Source organism: Solea senegalensis, linkage group LG14 (assembly GCF_019176455.1).
Source record: "Solea senegalensis isolate Sse05_10M linkage group LG14, IFAPA_SoseM_1, whole genome shotgun sequence".
Taxonomy (NCBI): Eukaryota; Metazoa; Chordata; class Actinopteri; order Pleuronectiformes; family Soleidae; genus Solea; species Solea senegalensis.
This window is the reverse complement of record NC_058034.1, coordinates 19,681,915-19,699,519: the sequence shown is the minus strand read 5'-3', so window position 1 is coordinate 19,699,519 and position 17,605 is coordinate 19,681,915. Positions and strand designations below refer to the sequence as shown.

The 17,605-nt window shown below is 40.0% G+C and overlaps 2 protein-coding genes across 2 annotated transcripts; both read left to right on the top strand.

The window, feature by feature from the left end:
• The first annotated feature begins 871 nt into the window (after positions 1-871).
• Positions 872-12,875, top strand: lmnb2 (lamin B2). Its single transcript, XM_044043655.1, has 13 exons — positions 872-1,282; positions 3,501-3,637; positions 3,721-3,877; positions 4,030-4,155; positions 4,642-4,740; positions 5,147-5,218; positions 5,305-5,430; positions 5,518-5,738; positions 6,223-6,424; positions 6,534-6,641; positions 6,978-7,097; positions 7,267-7,344; positions 8,602-12,875. The coding sequence occupies exons 1-13, from the start codon at positions 1,070-1,072 to the stop codon at positions 8,635-8,637; spliced, it is 1,695 nt and encodes a 564-aa protein (XP_043899590.1). The 5' UTR covers positions 872-1,069; the 3' UTR covers positions 8,638-12,875.
• Positions 12,876-13,999: 1,124 nt separating this feature from the next.
• commd2 (COMM domain containing 2) lies at positions 14,000-17,503 on the top strand. Its single transcript, XM_044043294.1, has 6 exons — positions 14,000-14,165; positions 15,040-15,117; positions 15,345-15,427; positions 15,554-15,628; positions 15,812-15,910; positions 16,361-17,503. The coding sequence occupies exons 1-6, from the start codon at positions 14,096-14,098 to the stop codon at positions 16,574-16,576; spliced, it is 621 nt and encodes a 206-aa protein (XP_043899229.1). The 5' UTR covers positions 14,000-14,095; the 3' UTR covers positions 16,577-17,503.
• The last annotated feature ends 102 nt before the right edge of the window (positions 17,504-17,605 follow it).

The window sequence follows — 17,605 nt, the reverse complement described above, 5'->3', positions numbered from 1 at the left end:
GTGAAACAGACTGATTTAACGTTATTGGGCAGAAAAATAACACAAAACCCATAAACAAATTAAAACACATTAAAACCCCAGTTTGTTGAAAGAAATATAGCGCTTGCGCTGTGGTGTGAGGACCTGTTAGAATTATTTTCTTTCTCCCTTAAAAATTGGCACGCAAAGCAGAACTGGCATTTTTTCCCCCTAAAAAATTTGGGAAATGTGTAGAAGTTGTAAGGGCCTGCACAATGCTCCCTGCAGCTTTAATTTGTTTTTAAATTATTTGAAATTCTTGTTCACAGCTTTTTAAAAGACAACTGTAATGAATAATTTCGAACTTTGATTGAGAGCTTTAAGCTGTACAGCATTATTATTTATTAGAAGTTACCAAGTGATCTGAAACATCAAAATAGTTGCTGATTCATTTGGAAACCCATTCATAATTAAGTAGTTGTTCAACCACTGCATTTGGCCACATTTTTTGCAGTTGCTGAAGTAATGGCAATAATATTTGTTGTTTAATTTTCTATTAATACGTAGTATATCATAGATGTATTCTATTTGACTCTGATGCAGTGTTTAATTTCAACAGTTCCCTGTCTTGATTTTTTACATTGTTTTGTTTCATGAAAAAAAGAAAGAAAACAACACATTTCAATTCAAATCAAGCTTTATTACGATCTAATTGTCCAATAAAAAACTAGTAAAAACAACAATAAATATGTAAAATATATATATTTTTAAAAGTCAATGATCATAAACATTCTCTTAAAAGATATTTAAAATAGAAATAAAGCCGTTTTTCTACCACCGAAATTTTTCCCATCGTGCATTGGGTAACCGGAAGCGTTCTTTCCTTTTGGCGCGGTCTTGTAGCGGCGTCGGCCATCTTGGAATCACACCAGTGTTCCTGGCGTTGTGTGTGTGTGAGTGTGAGTACTTCACTCATTGAAAGACAACGAGTCGATTTAAGGAGGAAATTACGCGTTTTTTGTGTCTTTACTAACCAACACTCGGTACGAAAACCGTTATATTTTGCTCCCTGCGCGGTGAAGCAAACTCCGGGATTATCGAAAGTACAGTTATGGCGACCGCAACTCCAAGCCGTGAAGCTGGCCGGCCGGCGGCCTCGACACCTCTCTCCCCGACCCGGATCTCCCGCATGCAGGAGAAGCAGGACCTGCAGCACCTGAACGACCGGCTGGCTGTGTACATCGACCGTGTCCGGTCCTTGGAGGTGGAGAACGACCGGCTTATGGTCAAAGTGTCCGAGAAGGAGGAGGTGACCACCAGAGAGGTGAGTTTAAACTACAACAGTCAGCCGAAGAGCCCTGCAAAAGTGTTCGGACTCCGCTTCCCGTTGTTCCGCTGTAGTTTTCTTTCCCCCACGGTGCAGCGTTAGCAAGTACCGTATATACCCACGTGCTGTTTACGGATTACAGTTAGCAGCTGTTGGGTAAAATGTGTAAAGTTAATGTTTATTTTTTTCCTCATAATATAAGCAGTGTTCCCGTGAGGTTGTGTAGTTTTAGCACATGTGTGCTAGCTCGTCAATGTAGTGGTTCGATAACGTTCAGACGTCAGGGGGCAGGGTGTGTTTACTGGCTGCTTCTGCGCGCCAATCTATGAATATATCACTTATATTACGCCTCTTATTGTTTTTGGTTTTTTTATTTTTATTGTGTTTTTTTACTTTAAAAAAAAAAAGCTAACTTTTTTTCTCGTAAATTTTTTTAAATGTATGTGATTTCGTAAGTATTGGTATTTTTAACTGTAAAAAATGACTGTAAAATGTGTCGCAACAAAAAAAATCTTTGTAAACTTGTAAAAAAAGTGAATATAAAATTCGTTTTATCCGTGTGTGCGCGCGCGCGTTTGTGGGCGTGTGCCCGCGCGGGCTCTAAAATTATTTGAACCGAGACGCCTGAGGTACTTTATTTTCAACTGTATTCGCAAATTCCTGCGTTCATAGAAGGAATTATTTAGCTTTGTCCTGAAAAGGTTGGAAAAATTTCAATTTGTGAATTTATGGGGAATAAATGTAATATCACATTTTTACAGTTTCATTTCAGTTGCTAAGTGTTTCTTGTGTCATTGAATAGTTCAGTATCCATTGTATAATGTACTATTGATTATTTTCACAATTGATAGCTGTTTAGTCCATAAAATGTCAAGAATGTGGACCCAAACCTGGAAATGATGACGTTCTCAAACGTATTGATTTGTCCACAAATCAACGTTGAATAATTTTTTGTGTTAAACTGTTTATTTCTTTATAGGAAAATGATATTTCTTACACTGTTGGAGAATTATGTCTTTAAATGTGTTTACAACTAAAATGACTATTTGTTTCTCTCTGATATCATGCAGGAGAAACAGTCTTGTTTTGTTTTCCCTCTTGAATCTAAAGCACAGCTGATTTGTGCCTCAGGTCATTGGAACTGTAGGAAAAGCTCAGTGAATAGGATGCAGGTTTTTTTGGCAGTAGACGTTGCCTGCAAACGCATATCTCTGGAAATTATCTGCTTGGGAAAATATTTGCCCATTTAGTGTCGGGTATGTAAATTACATGCTTAACATGAGACGCGCCCATGAGGTTTAGGCACAGACGGCTAGGATTGAGTTAACATGTGTGAACAAGATGTGACTTCAGCTGCTTCTCTACAGTCGTTCCACGCTCTTCAAGGCCTCGCCCACATGGAACATTGTTGTTTTAAAGTGTTTCGTAAACGCATCGTTTCAGGAAATGTCTTCATCCACATGAAGCCCGTCGAAGTTACTCTAAACTCAGTAGTTGACACGCCAGACCTGTATGTGGCGCTGTGTGCAGGCCAGTGCGATATCACTTCCAAATAACATCTGGACAATTTGTGTCTATATCCTGATTTATGAGATATGTGTGGCCATAAAGCAACACAGAGTATACACTGAATTCACTCCAAAATCAAACAAAGGATATTTACGCGTGTTACAAACAATAACATTGACAAGTATGCCTTTAAGTGACTTAAATATATAATTTGACTGTTCCATGTTCAATTTATAATATTTAGAGTATTTCAAAAATGTATTCAATCTAATATGTTGATTATTAATGCATCAGACTTTAAACCAAGGAAAATAATCATAGATACTTTATCATGAGATGACAACATCCAAAATCATATTTATCTTATCTAATCAATAAAATAAAAGTTATCATAATGCAAAATAGACCAAACATTCTCCAAATCTGAGAAGAGGAAGGCAATGATGAAGAGACTCCAAACACTCTGGGACACATTTCTGAAAGGTTAAAGCATTTTATTCCTCCCAAATTGCTGGATCTGTGTGGATAAAAAGCCAATGTGGTAAAAAATCGATTCTCCCAAACTTGTTTTCTTGTGTTGTGTACGGCCTCCAAGTTTCATGTGTTTATAAAAGCAAGAAGGCTTGCACTGGACGTCGCACAAGTGGCTGCATGTAGCCCATTATATCCATTTAGTAATGGACGTCTCTGTGCTGCTCTTGTGTAGGTTTCAGGCCTGAAAGCTCTGTACGAGGCAGAGTTGGCCGACGCTCGCCGAGTTCTGGATGAAACGGCTAAAGAGAGAGCCAGGCTCCAGATAGACCTTGGCAAGTTTCAGTCCGAGTTGGAAGAAGCGACACGCAAGTATGTTATACTCTACAGCTTGCCTGGTGGCTCAGCATTTGGAGAGAGCGTCACAGTTATAACGGTCGTTGTTCTTCCCCCAGTGGCAAGAAGAAGGATGGTGATCTTGCGGCAGCTCTGTCTCGGGCCAGTGGTTTGGAAGCCCAGCTGAACAAGAGTGAAGCTTCTCTCTCTACTGCTCTGAGCCAGAATGCTGCTCTGACTGCTGACCTGGCCGATCTCAAGGGTCAACTGGCTAAGGTGAGCAAGAAGACAAAGCCACAAGTGAAACCTGAACATCATGATGGCTCCAGTTGTTTGGTTGAAATGTTGATTCATACATACTCTCTGTGTTATCTTATCAGTTCTCCCTCATGATGTATGTTTTCACATTCTTTTTCTCTGTGGCGTAGGCAGAGGACAGCCATGCTGTTGCCAAGCGCCAGCTGGAGGCCGAGACACTGATGCGCGTCGACCTGGAGAACCGCTGTCAGTCACTGAGTGAAGAGCTAGAGTTCAGGAAGAGCATGTTTGAAGAGGTAAAGTCAGTGTGTGACAGAGGTCAACCAAATCAAAAGGAGTTTTTCTATGGCCAATCTTTAAAGACTTAAAAAAAACAAATGATCCTAACTTTCAAAAACAATTATTGAAACATTTAATGCTTAACATATATACTATACTTGCTCAGAGAACACATGTAAACTTGAATAAATGAAATAAGTTAACAATGTTAACAATAATCCAGGTACAAACAGTAGAACCCAGCAGCATTTCTTTGTTTTTTCGGTGTAAAGAAAACGTTTATAACAATAATTACTTTCTTGAACACTCTTGAATCTACATGAGAAAAGTGCATCCTCGCCTAGACCTATTTTAAATAAATAAAATAATAATGTAGAACGACATGCTGCACTTGACTTAGCAGCGCCATCTCCTCGCTTATGAATCAAGAAATATGTTTATGTCGGGAAACAATTCAAACCTGTGAGATGTCAAACATTGGGAACTTTGTCCACTGCTTTCAGGAGGTGCGTGAGTCTCGGCGTTGTCAGGAGCAGAGAATTGTGGAGGTCGACTCTGGAGTCCGACAGGACTACGAGTTCAAACTGGCCCAGGCCCTGCAGGTAGGTTTGCAGCAGCTGTTGTCTTGTCAATATGAACCTCCAGTTTTGAGGTCATCGTTTGTTTCCACTGTCACCAAAACACACCAAAGAACAGAAGTGACACTGAACTGAAGATTTGGACTGTGTTTTCTTACGTAAATGTCTGTAATAATTGCTGAAACCTACAAAAAAGTTTATTTAAGTCATTTTCATCAACACTTTCTTATTGTTTTTTATAGTGTTCGACTGATCCCACATTTTTTTTTGCAGTTACCGCAGAGCCTCAAATGTCAGCCTTGTATTGATACAACTAGTGTTTTTTTTTTTGGTGCATTTAAATAGACACCGACAGACGCTTTTGTCTATAATTCACATGGCTGTCTTTAAATTAGAGCATTAGCATTAATTGGCTTATATTTTCCACCAGGATCTTAGGAAACAACATGATGAGCAAGTTTCTCTTTATAAAGGAGAACTGGAGCACACCTTCCAGTCCAAGGTAAGAAACGCACAAAGAGAATTTCTATTTCTTTATCTTTTTATAATCTGACTCTGACACACAGTCCTTCCTGTTCCTCCCTGTAGTTGGATAATGCCAAGGTTTCCTCAGTCTTGAATGACAAAGCGTTGAGCTCAGCCAGGGAGGAGGTGCAGGAGTCCCGCATGAGAATAGAGAGCCTGGGATATCAGCTGAGTGCCCTGCAGAAACAGGTACTTACTGCACACACACCTTCAGTGACATCACTGCTGCTCGGCTCCACCCCTCTGATACTCACGCTGCCCTGTGTGTCTTTGTAGGCATCTGCTTCAGAGGAGCGGATCAGAGAGCTGGAGGACTTGCTGTCTGCAGCTCGAGACAAGCACCGCTACGCCATGGAGGCGAAGGAGCAGGAGATGAGTGACCTGAGAGAGAGGATGAACGCTCAGCTCAGCGAATACCAGGAGCTGCTGGATGTGAAGCTCGCCTTGGACATGGAGATCAACGCATACAGGAAGCTGCTGGAGGGAGAGGAGCACAGGTACGACACACACACAGAAGCACACAAAGGCCTAAGAAACAGACAAAATTCACTGTAGAAGAGGTGTCAAAAAAATAAAGCGCTCAGTTTTATGATTACAACTGAGACGACACACCCGCACATGACTTATACCAAGGCTACTTGTGCAAGTTTAACTTAAATAAATTTTAATTTTTCTTTTCTTTGCTCGTGTCTACATTGTTGAATTAATCAAATTAATTAATAAAAATCGATTTTTAATCAGATAGAGGTGACCCATGGAATCAGAATCTAATCAAATCTTGAATCTCTGAAATATTCCCACCTCTGCATACCATGTTTGAGTGGTTACTGGATTTATTAAACTTTGTAGTCCTAGATAAGACGGTGTGTAGTTTGTGCCGGGTTAACGCTGATGGCTTGAACTTGAACAGACGATATCGGCACTTTCTTTCGACCTCAAAGAATCTGATTGACTTACTTTGGTTTGCTGCGCTTCCTCCAGACTGAAGTTGTCCCCCAGCCCGTCCGGCAAAGTCACCGTCTCCAGGATAACAGGCTCCTCCTCCTCCCGTTCCACCAAGAGGAAGCGAGTGGAAACCACTAAGGACATGCTGTCGGAGGATTCCACAGCCAGCGGGGCAATCACCATTTCACCAACTGACATGGACGGAAATGCAGTCACGCTGAACAATGATACTGAGCAGGTACGCAAGACTGGACTCATCACTCGTCTTTCTGTGTGTCTGTAAGTGCGAGTGTAAAACACGCAAAGATTGCGTTATTTGCATTTAAGGCTTTTGTTGTGTTTTATAGGACCAGCCTTTGGGTAACTGGAGGTTGAAGAGACAAGTCGATGACGGGGACGAGATCATCTACAAGTTCTCTCCCAAGTTTGTCCTCAAGGCTGGACAGACGGTCACGGTAAGAAAATAAATGATCAACAATGTGTGTGTTTATGATGGCATCCTTGATGTTGCTCCTAAACGAATGAGGTATAGTTGAGTTCTTTGTGTGCATTTGAAACAGTGAGAAAAATGTGTTGAGCTTCATCTGCCACAGATAATGAGCTAAAAAAAAGACCCAGAGTGTGAAAACTGTTTTAATGAAGCTGATGAAAATTATCTTCCTGCAGACATGGAACCCAACACAAACTAAAACACTGTCTTATCTTGGACTCCAAAATTTAATCTATTACTAAATTCATCTACAACTATTTGTAGTAGTTGTTTGATCTTGTATCTGTGTGTGTGTTTCCAGGTGTGGTCTGCTGATGCTGGCATGGCCCACAGTCCACCCACTGACCTGCTGTGGAAGAGCCAGGCTTCCTGGGGCACAGGAAATGACATGGTCACTTCTTTGGTCAATGCTGATGGCGAGGTAAAACAATGATCCTGAGTTGGTACTCACTCTCACACTCTGCCTTACCTTTACCTCATTCTAACCCTAAAACCAGGTTTTAACCCCTTAAAATGTTAAAACATGTCTCAAAGACATGTTTTAATCTATTGTGACTGTGCTGAGTCATGTGTTGTTTTTGTTCCTGTAGGAGGTGGCCAGGAGGAGCGTAACCAAGACTCTGGTGGAGGTGGAGAATGGAGAGGAAGAGGAGGAAGTGGAACAAACGGTGAGTTTCTCCGTTTTTCCTTTTTCTGTCTTGCAACAAAAGAAGACATTTTTGATAGTGTACACAGTCACAAGTCCACCTCCTTCCCCTTACATAGTGATTACCTCCACAATGTTCACATGATGCATATGTTGTGTAGTACATATACTACACAACTTTAAATGGAAAAGATTCTCCACTAAGAACAACCTCTAGCTGTTAAATAAAATGCTAATAAATGGCTCAGTTATATGGCAATATTTAACTGTCATAATTATAAGATCACACACAGAAAGGGACAGGAATCAAGATTATAAAATAAAGTCAAACAGAGGTGGAAAATAATCTTGTGGATTAAAGCTGTTTAGTAAGCAGCAGCTGTTTAGGTGCAGATCTTGGTGGTAGTAGCAAATATCCAAACGAGAACTTTAAAGGCCGACGTGGAGAAGGGTTCCATGGGAACAGCAGTTGAACATGGGTCAGTCGGTCCATGGTTCAAACTTTTCTGTGAAGATATGAGCTGGTGAGAGTAAGAGCTGTGGTTGTGATGAGGTGGGCAACATATACAGTTGAAACCAGAGATTTACATACACTATATAAAAAGAAACATGTGCTTTTTTTTTTCTTACTGTCTGACATGAAATCAGACAATCACTTTTCCTGTTTTAGGTCTGTTAGGATTACCAAAATTATTTCTATTTGCTAAATGCCATAATAATGAGAGAAGGATTTTTTTGGGAAAGCCCAAATGAAGATGTCATGTCTTTTGGAAGCTTCTGATAGGTTTATTGACAACATTTGAGTTAATTAGAGACACAGCTGTGGATGTATTTTAAGGCACACCTGAAACACACTGCTTCTTTGTGCAACATCATGGGAAAGTCAAAAGAAATCAGCCAAGATATCAGGAAGAGAATTGTGGTTCATCCTTTCCAAATTGTTTAAAGGCATATTAATCGTAGTGTATGTAAACGTCTGACTTTGAAGAAAGTTATCAACAATTGTCTTATGTTTAGTTTTATGTCTAGTCCCGTGAACCCACCTTTTTGCAAAAGACAGATCAATGAATGTTAAAAAAAGTGATGGCGATACCCCACAAGAACTGACAGAATACAGCTCTGTGTGCTGAGACAACAGAGCTCTGTCTGTGTAAACACACAGACCTTTTTCACCTGCAGCTGTACAGAGTCTCTCTCTCACTCTGTCAGTCTGCATCTGTTGGAGCAGTGAAGCTGATTTTAATCGTAATGTAATGACATTTTTTTGTCTCTCCTTTAGGGCAAAGGCTCCTCCAGAGAGTGCTCCATCATGTGAGGTCTTTGTGCTGCGTAGATGGCTTTGACGTCACTACATCACACGTGTTCCTGCCCATTGCCTCATCAATTTTTTTTGTGGTTTTTTTTTCCAAGACAATGTAAGAACTTCTGGACTAACAGCCTTTCTCTTTTTACCGCTCTCCACATTTCTGGTCCTTCTTTAATTACTCGTCTTTTCCTTTGACGTAACTAAGAAATGTCTTCATGCTGCTGATGATGCGTCCCATTTTGTCAGACAGCAGGTGTTACTCATGATTATTCCCACTCCTGCTCATAATAATCTACATGTGTGATGAAGAGGACCTCTGTTGCCATAAAGATAAAAAAAAAAACACGGCTAGTTCCATGTGTGATGAGCAGCTGAGAACGGCATTCTTTTAAAAGCTCAAAATCAAGACATTTATCTGTGTGGTTACACAGGTAAATGCAGCCTGTCTGCACGTTATTCTCCTTGGTATATATATTTTTTTTAATGTATCCTGCAATGAAGATGAAAAGAGGTGCAGTAGAATGTGGGGTTTGCTTGTGTTTGGTGATGAAAACAAAAGGATTTGCAGATTCACTGCTCACTAATTTCCAGCTGTTGGGCGTTAGACCACTACAGATAAAATCCCAAACCTTCTCGGAAGAGGTTGACGAAGCCAATCCTCGCTGCGCCGTCACTCTTTGGTTGCTTCTTGATAGAAAGCTATCAAACACGATTGTCTCATCTGATCTGCCATAATGTGGCAGAAACAAAGCCCGCTCATCTCCCACAGAAAACACTACCAACAGTCTTCACACTTCTCCCAGCGATACAGCGATATACTCACTAGACAAATTTTGTAGTTCCACATATTTTCTATGGCTTAACTCACACAAAAACACAGCTGTCGGCTACAACACAAAACCCAGTTTTTGTTGTTCAGTGCTGTAGCTGGTCTCTGTTGTCTTTGTGTTCTACTTTTTTACCTCAGTGATTCTTGAGGGCAGCACAGTGAGAATCTGAGCTTCATATGAACTCATGCCTGAGCCAGTGTTTCCCTGACTTTCTATATGAGGGACCTACGGAATATCATTTTAAATTGGAAAATGATCATCATTTCCAAGCTTTTTTCTTCATTTTATGTATGTTTAAAAACATACACACACACACAAATCCTAACTTTAATGTTGGGGGGAAATTCTGCAAACTTGTTTTCCGAGTCTTTGGGAATCACTGCTCTGTGCTGCCCTGGGCTGACCTACTGCTCACCCAGCAACAGTAAACTCATACATGCACACATGAAACGTTAATAAACTCCTCAGCAGAGAAGGGCAACAGTGACCTGTGCTTCAAGCTTAACAGGTATCAGGGTTTTTCTTTTCTTTTAGTTACTTTTTCTTACGTTAAAACAAGTGTCTTACCACAAACACTCCGTTTCGGTCTTCTGTCTGACCTTTTTGATGACTGAGTGTTATCCTTGAAAATGAGTGGCTCTCACTTGTGCGAAATTGGGCTGAAGTTACTAGGAATTAGCTGATACGACACCTTTCGTGTTGGGATTGGTTCAGTACTGGTTAAACTCAGTGGACCAAGTCCGATGTGATCCAAAAAAAAAATCTTGCAGAGACTGTAGCAACAGCTTTTTAGCTCGTGTTGTTGGCTGTTGATTCCTCCTTTTGTTGGAGAAGAATATTTGTTCATGCATCAGCACAGAGGTGTTCCCGTTTGAAAGGTGTAAAATGACTTTATCGGACTGATATTGGTGGATATCAAGTCGTCCCTAGAAGCTACAGACCACAGCAGTATAAGGAAGTGAGCATATAAAGCTCAGGCTTTCAAGTTACACCACACTGGATGAATGAGCAACTCCAAAAAATCCTCTTGCTTTGCATTTCAATCAAATTCAATTCGTTTGGAAGACGATTTTAACCCAAAGTAACATTTGCTGCCAGCACAACCACCAATTTATGGTTCAGTGTCTTACCTAATGACATGTAGACTAGTGTAGCTGGGATCAAACCTTATGACCTTCCTGTTACAAGACATACTGCCGATCCACCACCGCCCCATTATTTAGACAGCCATGACATCAGATCAGAGCAGCCACACACACGTCTATAAACAGAGCTCTCACCTATTTCTCCGCCACCAGTTGACAGCAAATTAGAATGTTTGTTTTAAACTCAAATCATTCTCGTGTTTGGTTCTTTCAATGTTTTTTATCTGGAACTATTTGCAGAACCTTCACAAAAACTTCACTTTTGAAAAGTTCCGTTTTGAGAAATGTCTTACACAAAACTACTCTAAACGCTATACTTGTCAGAACTGTATGTGGCGCTCTAACGTAACCACAGAAACTGTGTTAGAGAGGTGGGGCTATGACATTGATGTTTTCCTAAAGTTCCCGATTCGTCGTATGTACAAAAAATGCAAAGGTGGTGTACGACAAAAATAAGCAGAAATGATGAAAGATGTGTGTACTTGTGTACACTGGTGTTTAGTTGAGTGCAGTTGTATTAAAAAAATAATATTTATTATTTTGGTCATTTTGAAATGTAAACACTATGTTAAAAAAAAGAAATTGAAGTCTATCAAATTAGAGGGTGAGCCACCACGCGCTGTACACACATCCAGTGTGGCTCAAGCCTAACAGCGCCCCCCAGAGGTGTCTCATGTATGGCAAGTTAAACTCATGGCGATGTGTTCACCAGATTAGTTTCTTTGTTGAGCTGTTGAAAAAACAAACACTGCCGTTGTGTAGGTTTAAAGGCAGCAATGTTGGCAGGCATTACAGACGGTGTGCGTTAAAACTGACATAAATATAGCCTCCAATCTTTTGTAAAATCTTAAGTTTTGCACACGGTGAACAGTGGAAGCAGCACTACAGTGACTGAGACGATATTATTTTCTCGCGCTGTGTTATTTAGAGTTGTTGCAAGTGTTGCTCTCGCACCTTGTGTGTCATCTTGGGAAATTCACTTTTCTTTTTATAATAATTATAATGTGTGTGTTTGTTTGCCGTGCTTTACACTGCTAGATATTTTTTTCCCTCCCCTGTAGTTTTATTGTCTATGTAATCAGTTTATTTACATGAAAAATTCATTATTTTTTTGTATGTAGGATTTTCTGTGGGTGGGATTTAGAGGCCGGGCGTTTTTACGAGAACTGACCCCAGGGTGTTTTTCAGGATTTTTGATAAAAGCCAGTCGTGAACACTTCTCCTGTACTGTGAGTTTAAAGTCTTCACTGGGAAACAGTGACTTCCTGTTTCATAACTGACTCATGACCAAGTGACAATGTGAGATTAACTGTGACTTTGAAGATAATCTGATCCTTTGCTCTACGAATCCCAGATTGTACGCTTTTGTGATATGGTCTTCTTTCCCTCTCTCTATGGCTGATACTGATTCTAGAATATCAGGGCTTATAATTGATGCCTAAAATATAATTGTTTAATGATGAAATTATACAAAAATCAGTTGTCAAACGTCACTAATATTCTGTATCCCAAATAGACATTTTATGTCTGTGTTGTAGTGCAATTATATACAGTATTCTCATTACAAATAAGTATAAATTCATTATTGAAATACATGAAACAGGTACTCAAAAAAGATGGGGGAAAAACGTTTTTAGCAACATTTATCTAGTTTCTATAAAACAAATGTGTCGTTTGTAATACTCGGCCAATACCGGTTATATAAACATTGCCAATGTCGGCCTCATAAATCGCCACGACAAATTATAATCTGTCTACCTCTGGTTTCAAACGTACGCTTGTAATCCAATGCATAATTCAGTCCCTCCAGGTTCATCAAAATCCAACAAATAGCTAATATTTTAATTATTAACCAATCGACACTGGGGTTAAAAAAAAAACCCTAATCAGTTTAATGTGGACCTTTCTTTTCTTTTTTTTACAAGCCAAAGTTAACTAATTTTGAATCTCAACCTTGTCGTAGTTGTATTTTCGTGTTCTTTGACTCTAAAGCACATCAGATTTTCAAATGTGTTCAGATCCTGGAGGGACTGTGTGTGTGTGTGTGTGTGTCTATGTGCGTGTGTGTGTGAGAGAGAAAATTTACAAACCAGGGTTTTTAATCAGGAAAGCAGAGGCCTGGTCATCATCATCATCATCATCATATAGGGGAGGGCTGAGTGGGTGTGGGGAGGGTGGGGGGCGCCGAGCATGCTACATGTTTTTGTTTTTCATTCATGATTAACTGTTGAACTACTTTTTGTACACACAAACAATAAATGTTTTACATGAACATGCACTTTCACTGGTGGTTATTGATAAATTCATACACACAAACACCTACAGGGACATAATTAATAAAAGGAATTCAATCAATCACTGAAACTTAAAAAGTAGACAAAAAAACCTCAGACCCAGCAACCCTTGTCACATTACCTGGTCAGCCAGTCAGACAGAAATGTTTAGTCATGTCTGAATCATCTTGGTATGCCCCTTCACTTGTACACGCTTGAAGAAATGCAAGAATAAATCAATAAAGGGAAATAAGTTAATTGGAAAGTAAATAAAAATAGGAAGAAACGAGGGTTGCAGTGGCCACGCCATTTTGAATCTGCAAAACCTTTTGACAATTTTTCATCTTTGATGTGTCTTGTACAAATTGGCACTCTTGTCAGTAAGACAACGCTCATTTACATAGGGTGCAAATCGCCTAAATTCAAAATGGTCAACTTCCCATTAATTTGAGGCCGTGGTTACAGTCAACTTTTTTGTTCGTCTTGGTTTATAACATCTTCCCACCAAGTTTCAGGAAATTCGGTGGAACTCAATTTTGACTCAGTTTTCACCTTTGGGGGGGCACTATAGAGCCCTTGAGCAACACACGGGTCCGGGAACTATGCCAATGTAGCGTTTTCGCATGTGAACCCCCTCAAAGATATAGCCACAGATATAATAATAATATGAAGGATTATACAAACTCGTTCCAGGAGTTTGGGCCCCTGGCATTCATGGTCTGGGGCCTAAATAAATGAGGAAATAGTAGAAATACAGAGAAATTTATAATATTATAATTATAATATGTATTATAATATAATATTTGCACTTTATTATTAACATGTAATTATGGCACTTTTGGCCCTCCATACAAGATGCTATAATGTTATTGTTTTAATAAATTATAGCTTTCATAACCTACCACAAAAAATATAAATTAACATAATAAACATTAGCGAAGAAACAGACACAACACAATCAAACTTCATTTTAAATGAATTTCTCAATAAAGTGGAACAGAAAACAAGAAGAAAAGTGAGAAAATAAACCAAACACAATCTGCAATGTCGCCCCCTCACCTGAGGGAGGCAGCAGAGGCAGAAAAACACTGAGCGGGAAGGAGGGGGAGGAGGAAGTGGCTCAGAGACACCAACGAAGAAGAAGCCGTGGTAAAAAAAGAAATCACCAAGTGTGTGTATGTATGAGTGAGTGTGAATGAGTGAGTGTGTAGTCCTGTGAATGATGCTGCTGGTTTTATCTGAAGAACATAAAGAACATCTGTCGTTTCTGCTAAATGTCGACACTGCAGGTAAAACCGCCGCCATTACGGCTCTGCTCTCTGTGTCAGTGTTAAAGTGTGTGTGGTGATGGTCAGCTGAATGTCTGCTGACACACACACAGTTGTGCAGTCATTCTAACTCACTAGTAGTCACAAGAACCATTTATTACAGAAATGTACAATTGTACACGTTTTAATATGTAAATACACCTGAAGTGTAGCCCGATTTATTCCCGTGTAAACCAGTGTTTACAGTATATGTATCTAGTGGGGGTTGAATACTGCTCAAAATCAGATATCGGATGGATAAAGTAATGTCAATAAGAATCAGCAAAAGCAGTCTGATACCGATATCACAAACGTGAGTATCCGATTGTAGTACGATACAGATATCATTTAAAACCATTTATGAACGTATAGTGTCAATACAACTTTTTCTACAACACCAGATTTTATTTTCAATGCCAAATCTAATTAATTAAAAGCAGACAGTAACAATGCATAACATACATGTATGTTTTGTATTTACATCCTTTGCAGTCTGTGCATAGTGAAGTATGCAACATATAGAATTTTTGGATTATACATTTGTATCTGTCCGATATCTGATCCACTGATTCTGACCAGGATTGCTGTTAAATAATATCTCAATTGAGTTTTAAACAAATTTTCAGTCAAATAGAAAATAATATTACTATACTACATAAGTTATAATTCATTTATAATGACTCGTAGTTTGTTCAATTAAAACACAAATGACGATACTACATATATGTGTGTATATGTATCGCCCACCTCTACTTTAGAGATTATAAGGTCTGAAATGACTGGATCTTTTTTCATGTTGTATAAATCCTGTGTGTGTGTGTGTGTGTGTGTGTGTGTTAATGTTTTTCATCCTCAGTTGTTGCAGAGTTTGGTCGAATAGCATTAGAGTTCCTGAGGAGAGGAAGCAGCCCCAAGATCTATGAGGGAGCAGCAAGTAAGACTAGAATCAACTCTGATCTGTAGTTATAGTACCTTTTTCCTTGTCAGATGTCGCAGATTCTTTAATATCAATATGACATCTTAAGGATTAAATTCACCACATCTCGCTGTCAAACAGCCTTTTCTGGCTGGAAACTTCATAAAGCTCATAAAGTGCTCACTATTTCAGAGAACATTACGCCACATGACACTATTGACCCCATAATTCATTGCTGCTTGCAGGGAAGCTGTGTGTCCCTGTGGATCTGGTGCAGCATGGAGTGGAAGGTTTGATGTTCCTGATGACGGAGAGCTCCAAACACATGGTGCACACACACACACATTCCTCATACTACAGATTCATACTCTGACCTGGACTGGATTATGGATTGTGACCTTGCAGAGTCTGTTTCACCACAACCATAAACTCCCCTCCCCCTTTCTCTCTGTAGATCTCTGAAGTGGATTTCCTGGACTCAGTGTTAGCTTTGGGGTTTGGTGACGAGCTCAACCAGATCCTCTTACAGGTAACTTTAAAATGTGTGTCTTTTGTGTGAAAACATGTGATCAATCAAACATTTGATTGTAGTGTTAACGGTGTGTGTTACTAATGTTTGCGGGGACCTAAATCTGTTTACACAGTCATTATGGGGACAAAAAGCAGGTCCCCATAAGTAAATTACTACTGTGTGTGTGCGTGTGTGTGTCAGCTCTACCTGCAGCACCACAGTGAGATCCGCAGCATCCTGAGTCAGCTGCCATCTACTCTGCCTGCCTACCACAACCTGGAGTGGAGACTGGACGTACAGGTGTGTGTGTGTGTTGTTCCATCTGTCTTTTGTAGATTTAAATATATATATATAAAGACAATTTCGTTATAAAAATCATTTACAACTGACCCACAAATTGCAGAATAACGACTCATGCTGTTTTGAAATGAATGAATGAAATTCACAAGGTGTGGCAGCAGCCCATTTCCCTCTGAGGTTGATTTTGGAACTTCTGCTCAGCTCAGACCACAAAAGTCCATACAGCTGCAGCAAGTGTAGTCTGTAAATAATGAATTCTATTAAACTGAGGTCTCATTAAATCTGTTCGTATCAGACTTTGTGAGCTTGTGGGTGTGATATTTAGACAGGAAAAAGACAGACGACTCAGACTGTTGTATATCTATACTCTGTGTTTTTGACCCTTTAAAGGTTAATTTTATTCACACTTTTGCACCCTTTTATTCCCTCTCTGGTTGTCTTTCCTGCCAGTTGGCGAGTCGCTCCATCCGTCAGCAGGTGGCTCCCACACTGATGATGCGTCTGCTCCTAAAACGAGGCACAGGTGAAATCACCAGCACCAGCAGCAGCAGCATGGTCCTACAGACCGACCCCAGCACCCTGCTGCACCTCATCTCCACACTGGAGGCGGCTCTGGCCGCCATGAAGACCAGTCACTCTCGGCGCATATTACGCAACATCAAATAACCTGCATGGGTTATTTGCTGTTGAGTCTGTTTGCCTCCCATCATCTACACAAACACAACATTCCCGCCTTTAAACCTGGATCTGCACTGCCCGCCCCCAAAAAAAGCATATACTCTAGTATTTGGCTCATGGTGCGTTCCAGTTGTAGTCGGAAGTCGGAACTTCCTTCAACTAGGACCCCCAACCCACTAACCCTTTTTATCTTTAACAGCGCAAAATATTGGCTAAATCAAGATTTGTTTGTGCTCATGTTTTTATCCAACGTTTCATTTAGGAATGCGGTCAACATGGAAGAGATGTCACTGCTAGTTCTGACTTCCTATGTAAATGGAATGTACCAGTAGTAGTGCTTGTTGCACAAGCCTGTAGGGGGCAGTGTTATGATCTAGGGTTGTTTCAGTTTGGTCAGATCTAGTGGTGCATTCCATTTGTAGTCTGAACTCAGAATTTCCTTAAACGGGAATGCCCCCTGAACTCGGAGCAACCACACATACGTACCTTGAGTTTGGATTCTTTTACGGAAGTGCTTGCTGTACTTGCCTGTAGGGGGCAGTGTTATGATCTGGGATTGCTTTAGTTGGTCAGGTCTAGGTTCAGCAACACTGTGCTGAAAAAATTAGGTCAGCCAACCTTAAAATACTGAAGGACTTTGTTTTTCAGGCATATTCTAAGACGACAGTGCCAGAATACTTTGGGGTCCAGACCTTAATCCCGATGATAGTCTTTGGGATCCGCTATGGTCCAACTACATCATAAATACAAGATTTATTTGTGCCTTTTTTGGGGGAGTGTAACCTTTTTACTCGACAGACTGGCAAGTGCTCATTGTTTTGTAACCTTTGGGAGAAAAAATGGGCCAAATAGTATTGAGTGTATTGTACATAATGTTTCTACAGTGTTTGAATTAAAGTGTGCGATAGAGAGAAACATGTCGTACTCGTGGTTTGTCAAAGTAAATCTCAGTATTTGACTGGTCAGAAAAACCATGTGACATTGCCTTTCTGTTACCATTGTCCAAACCTTTTAGTT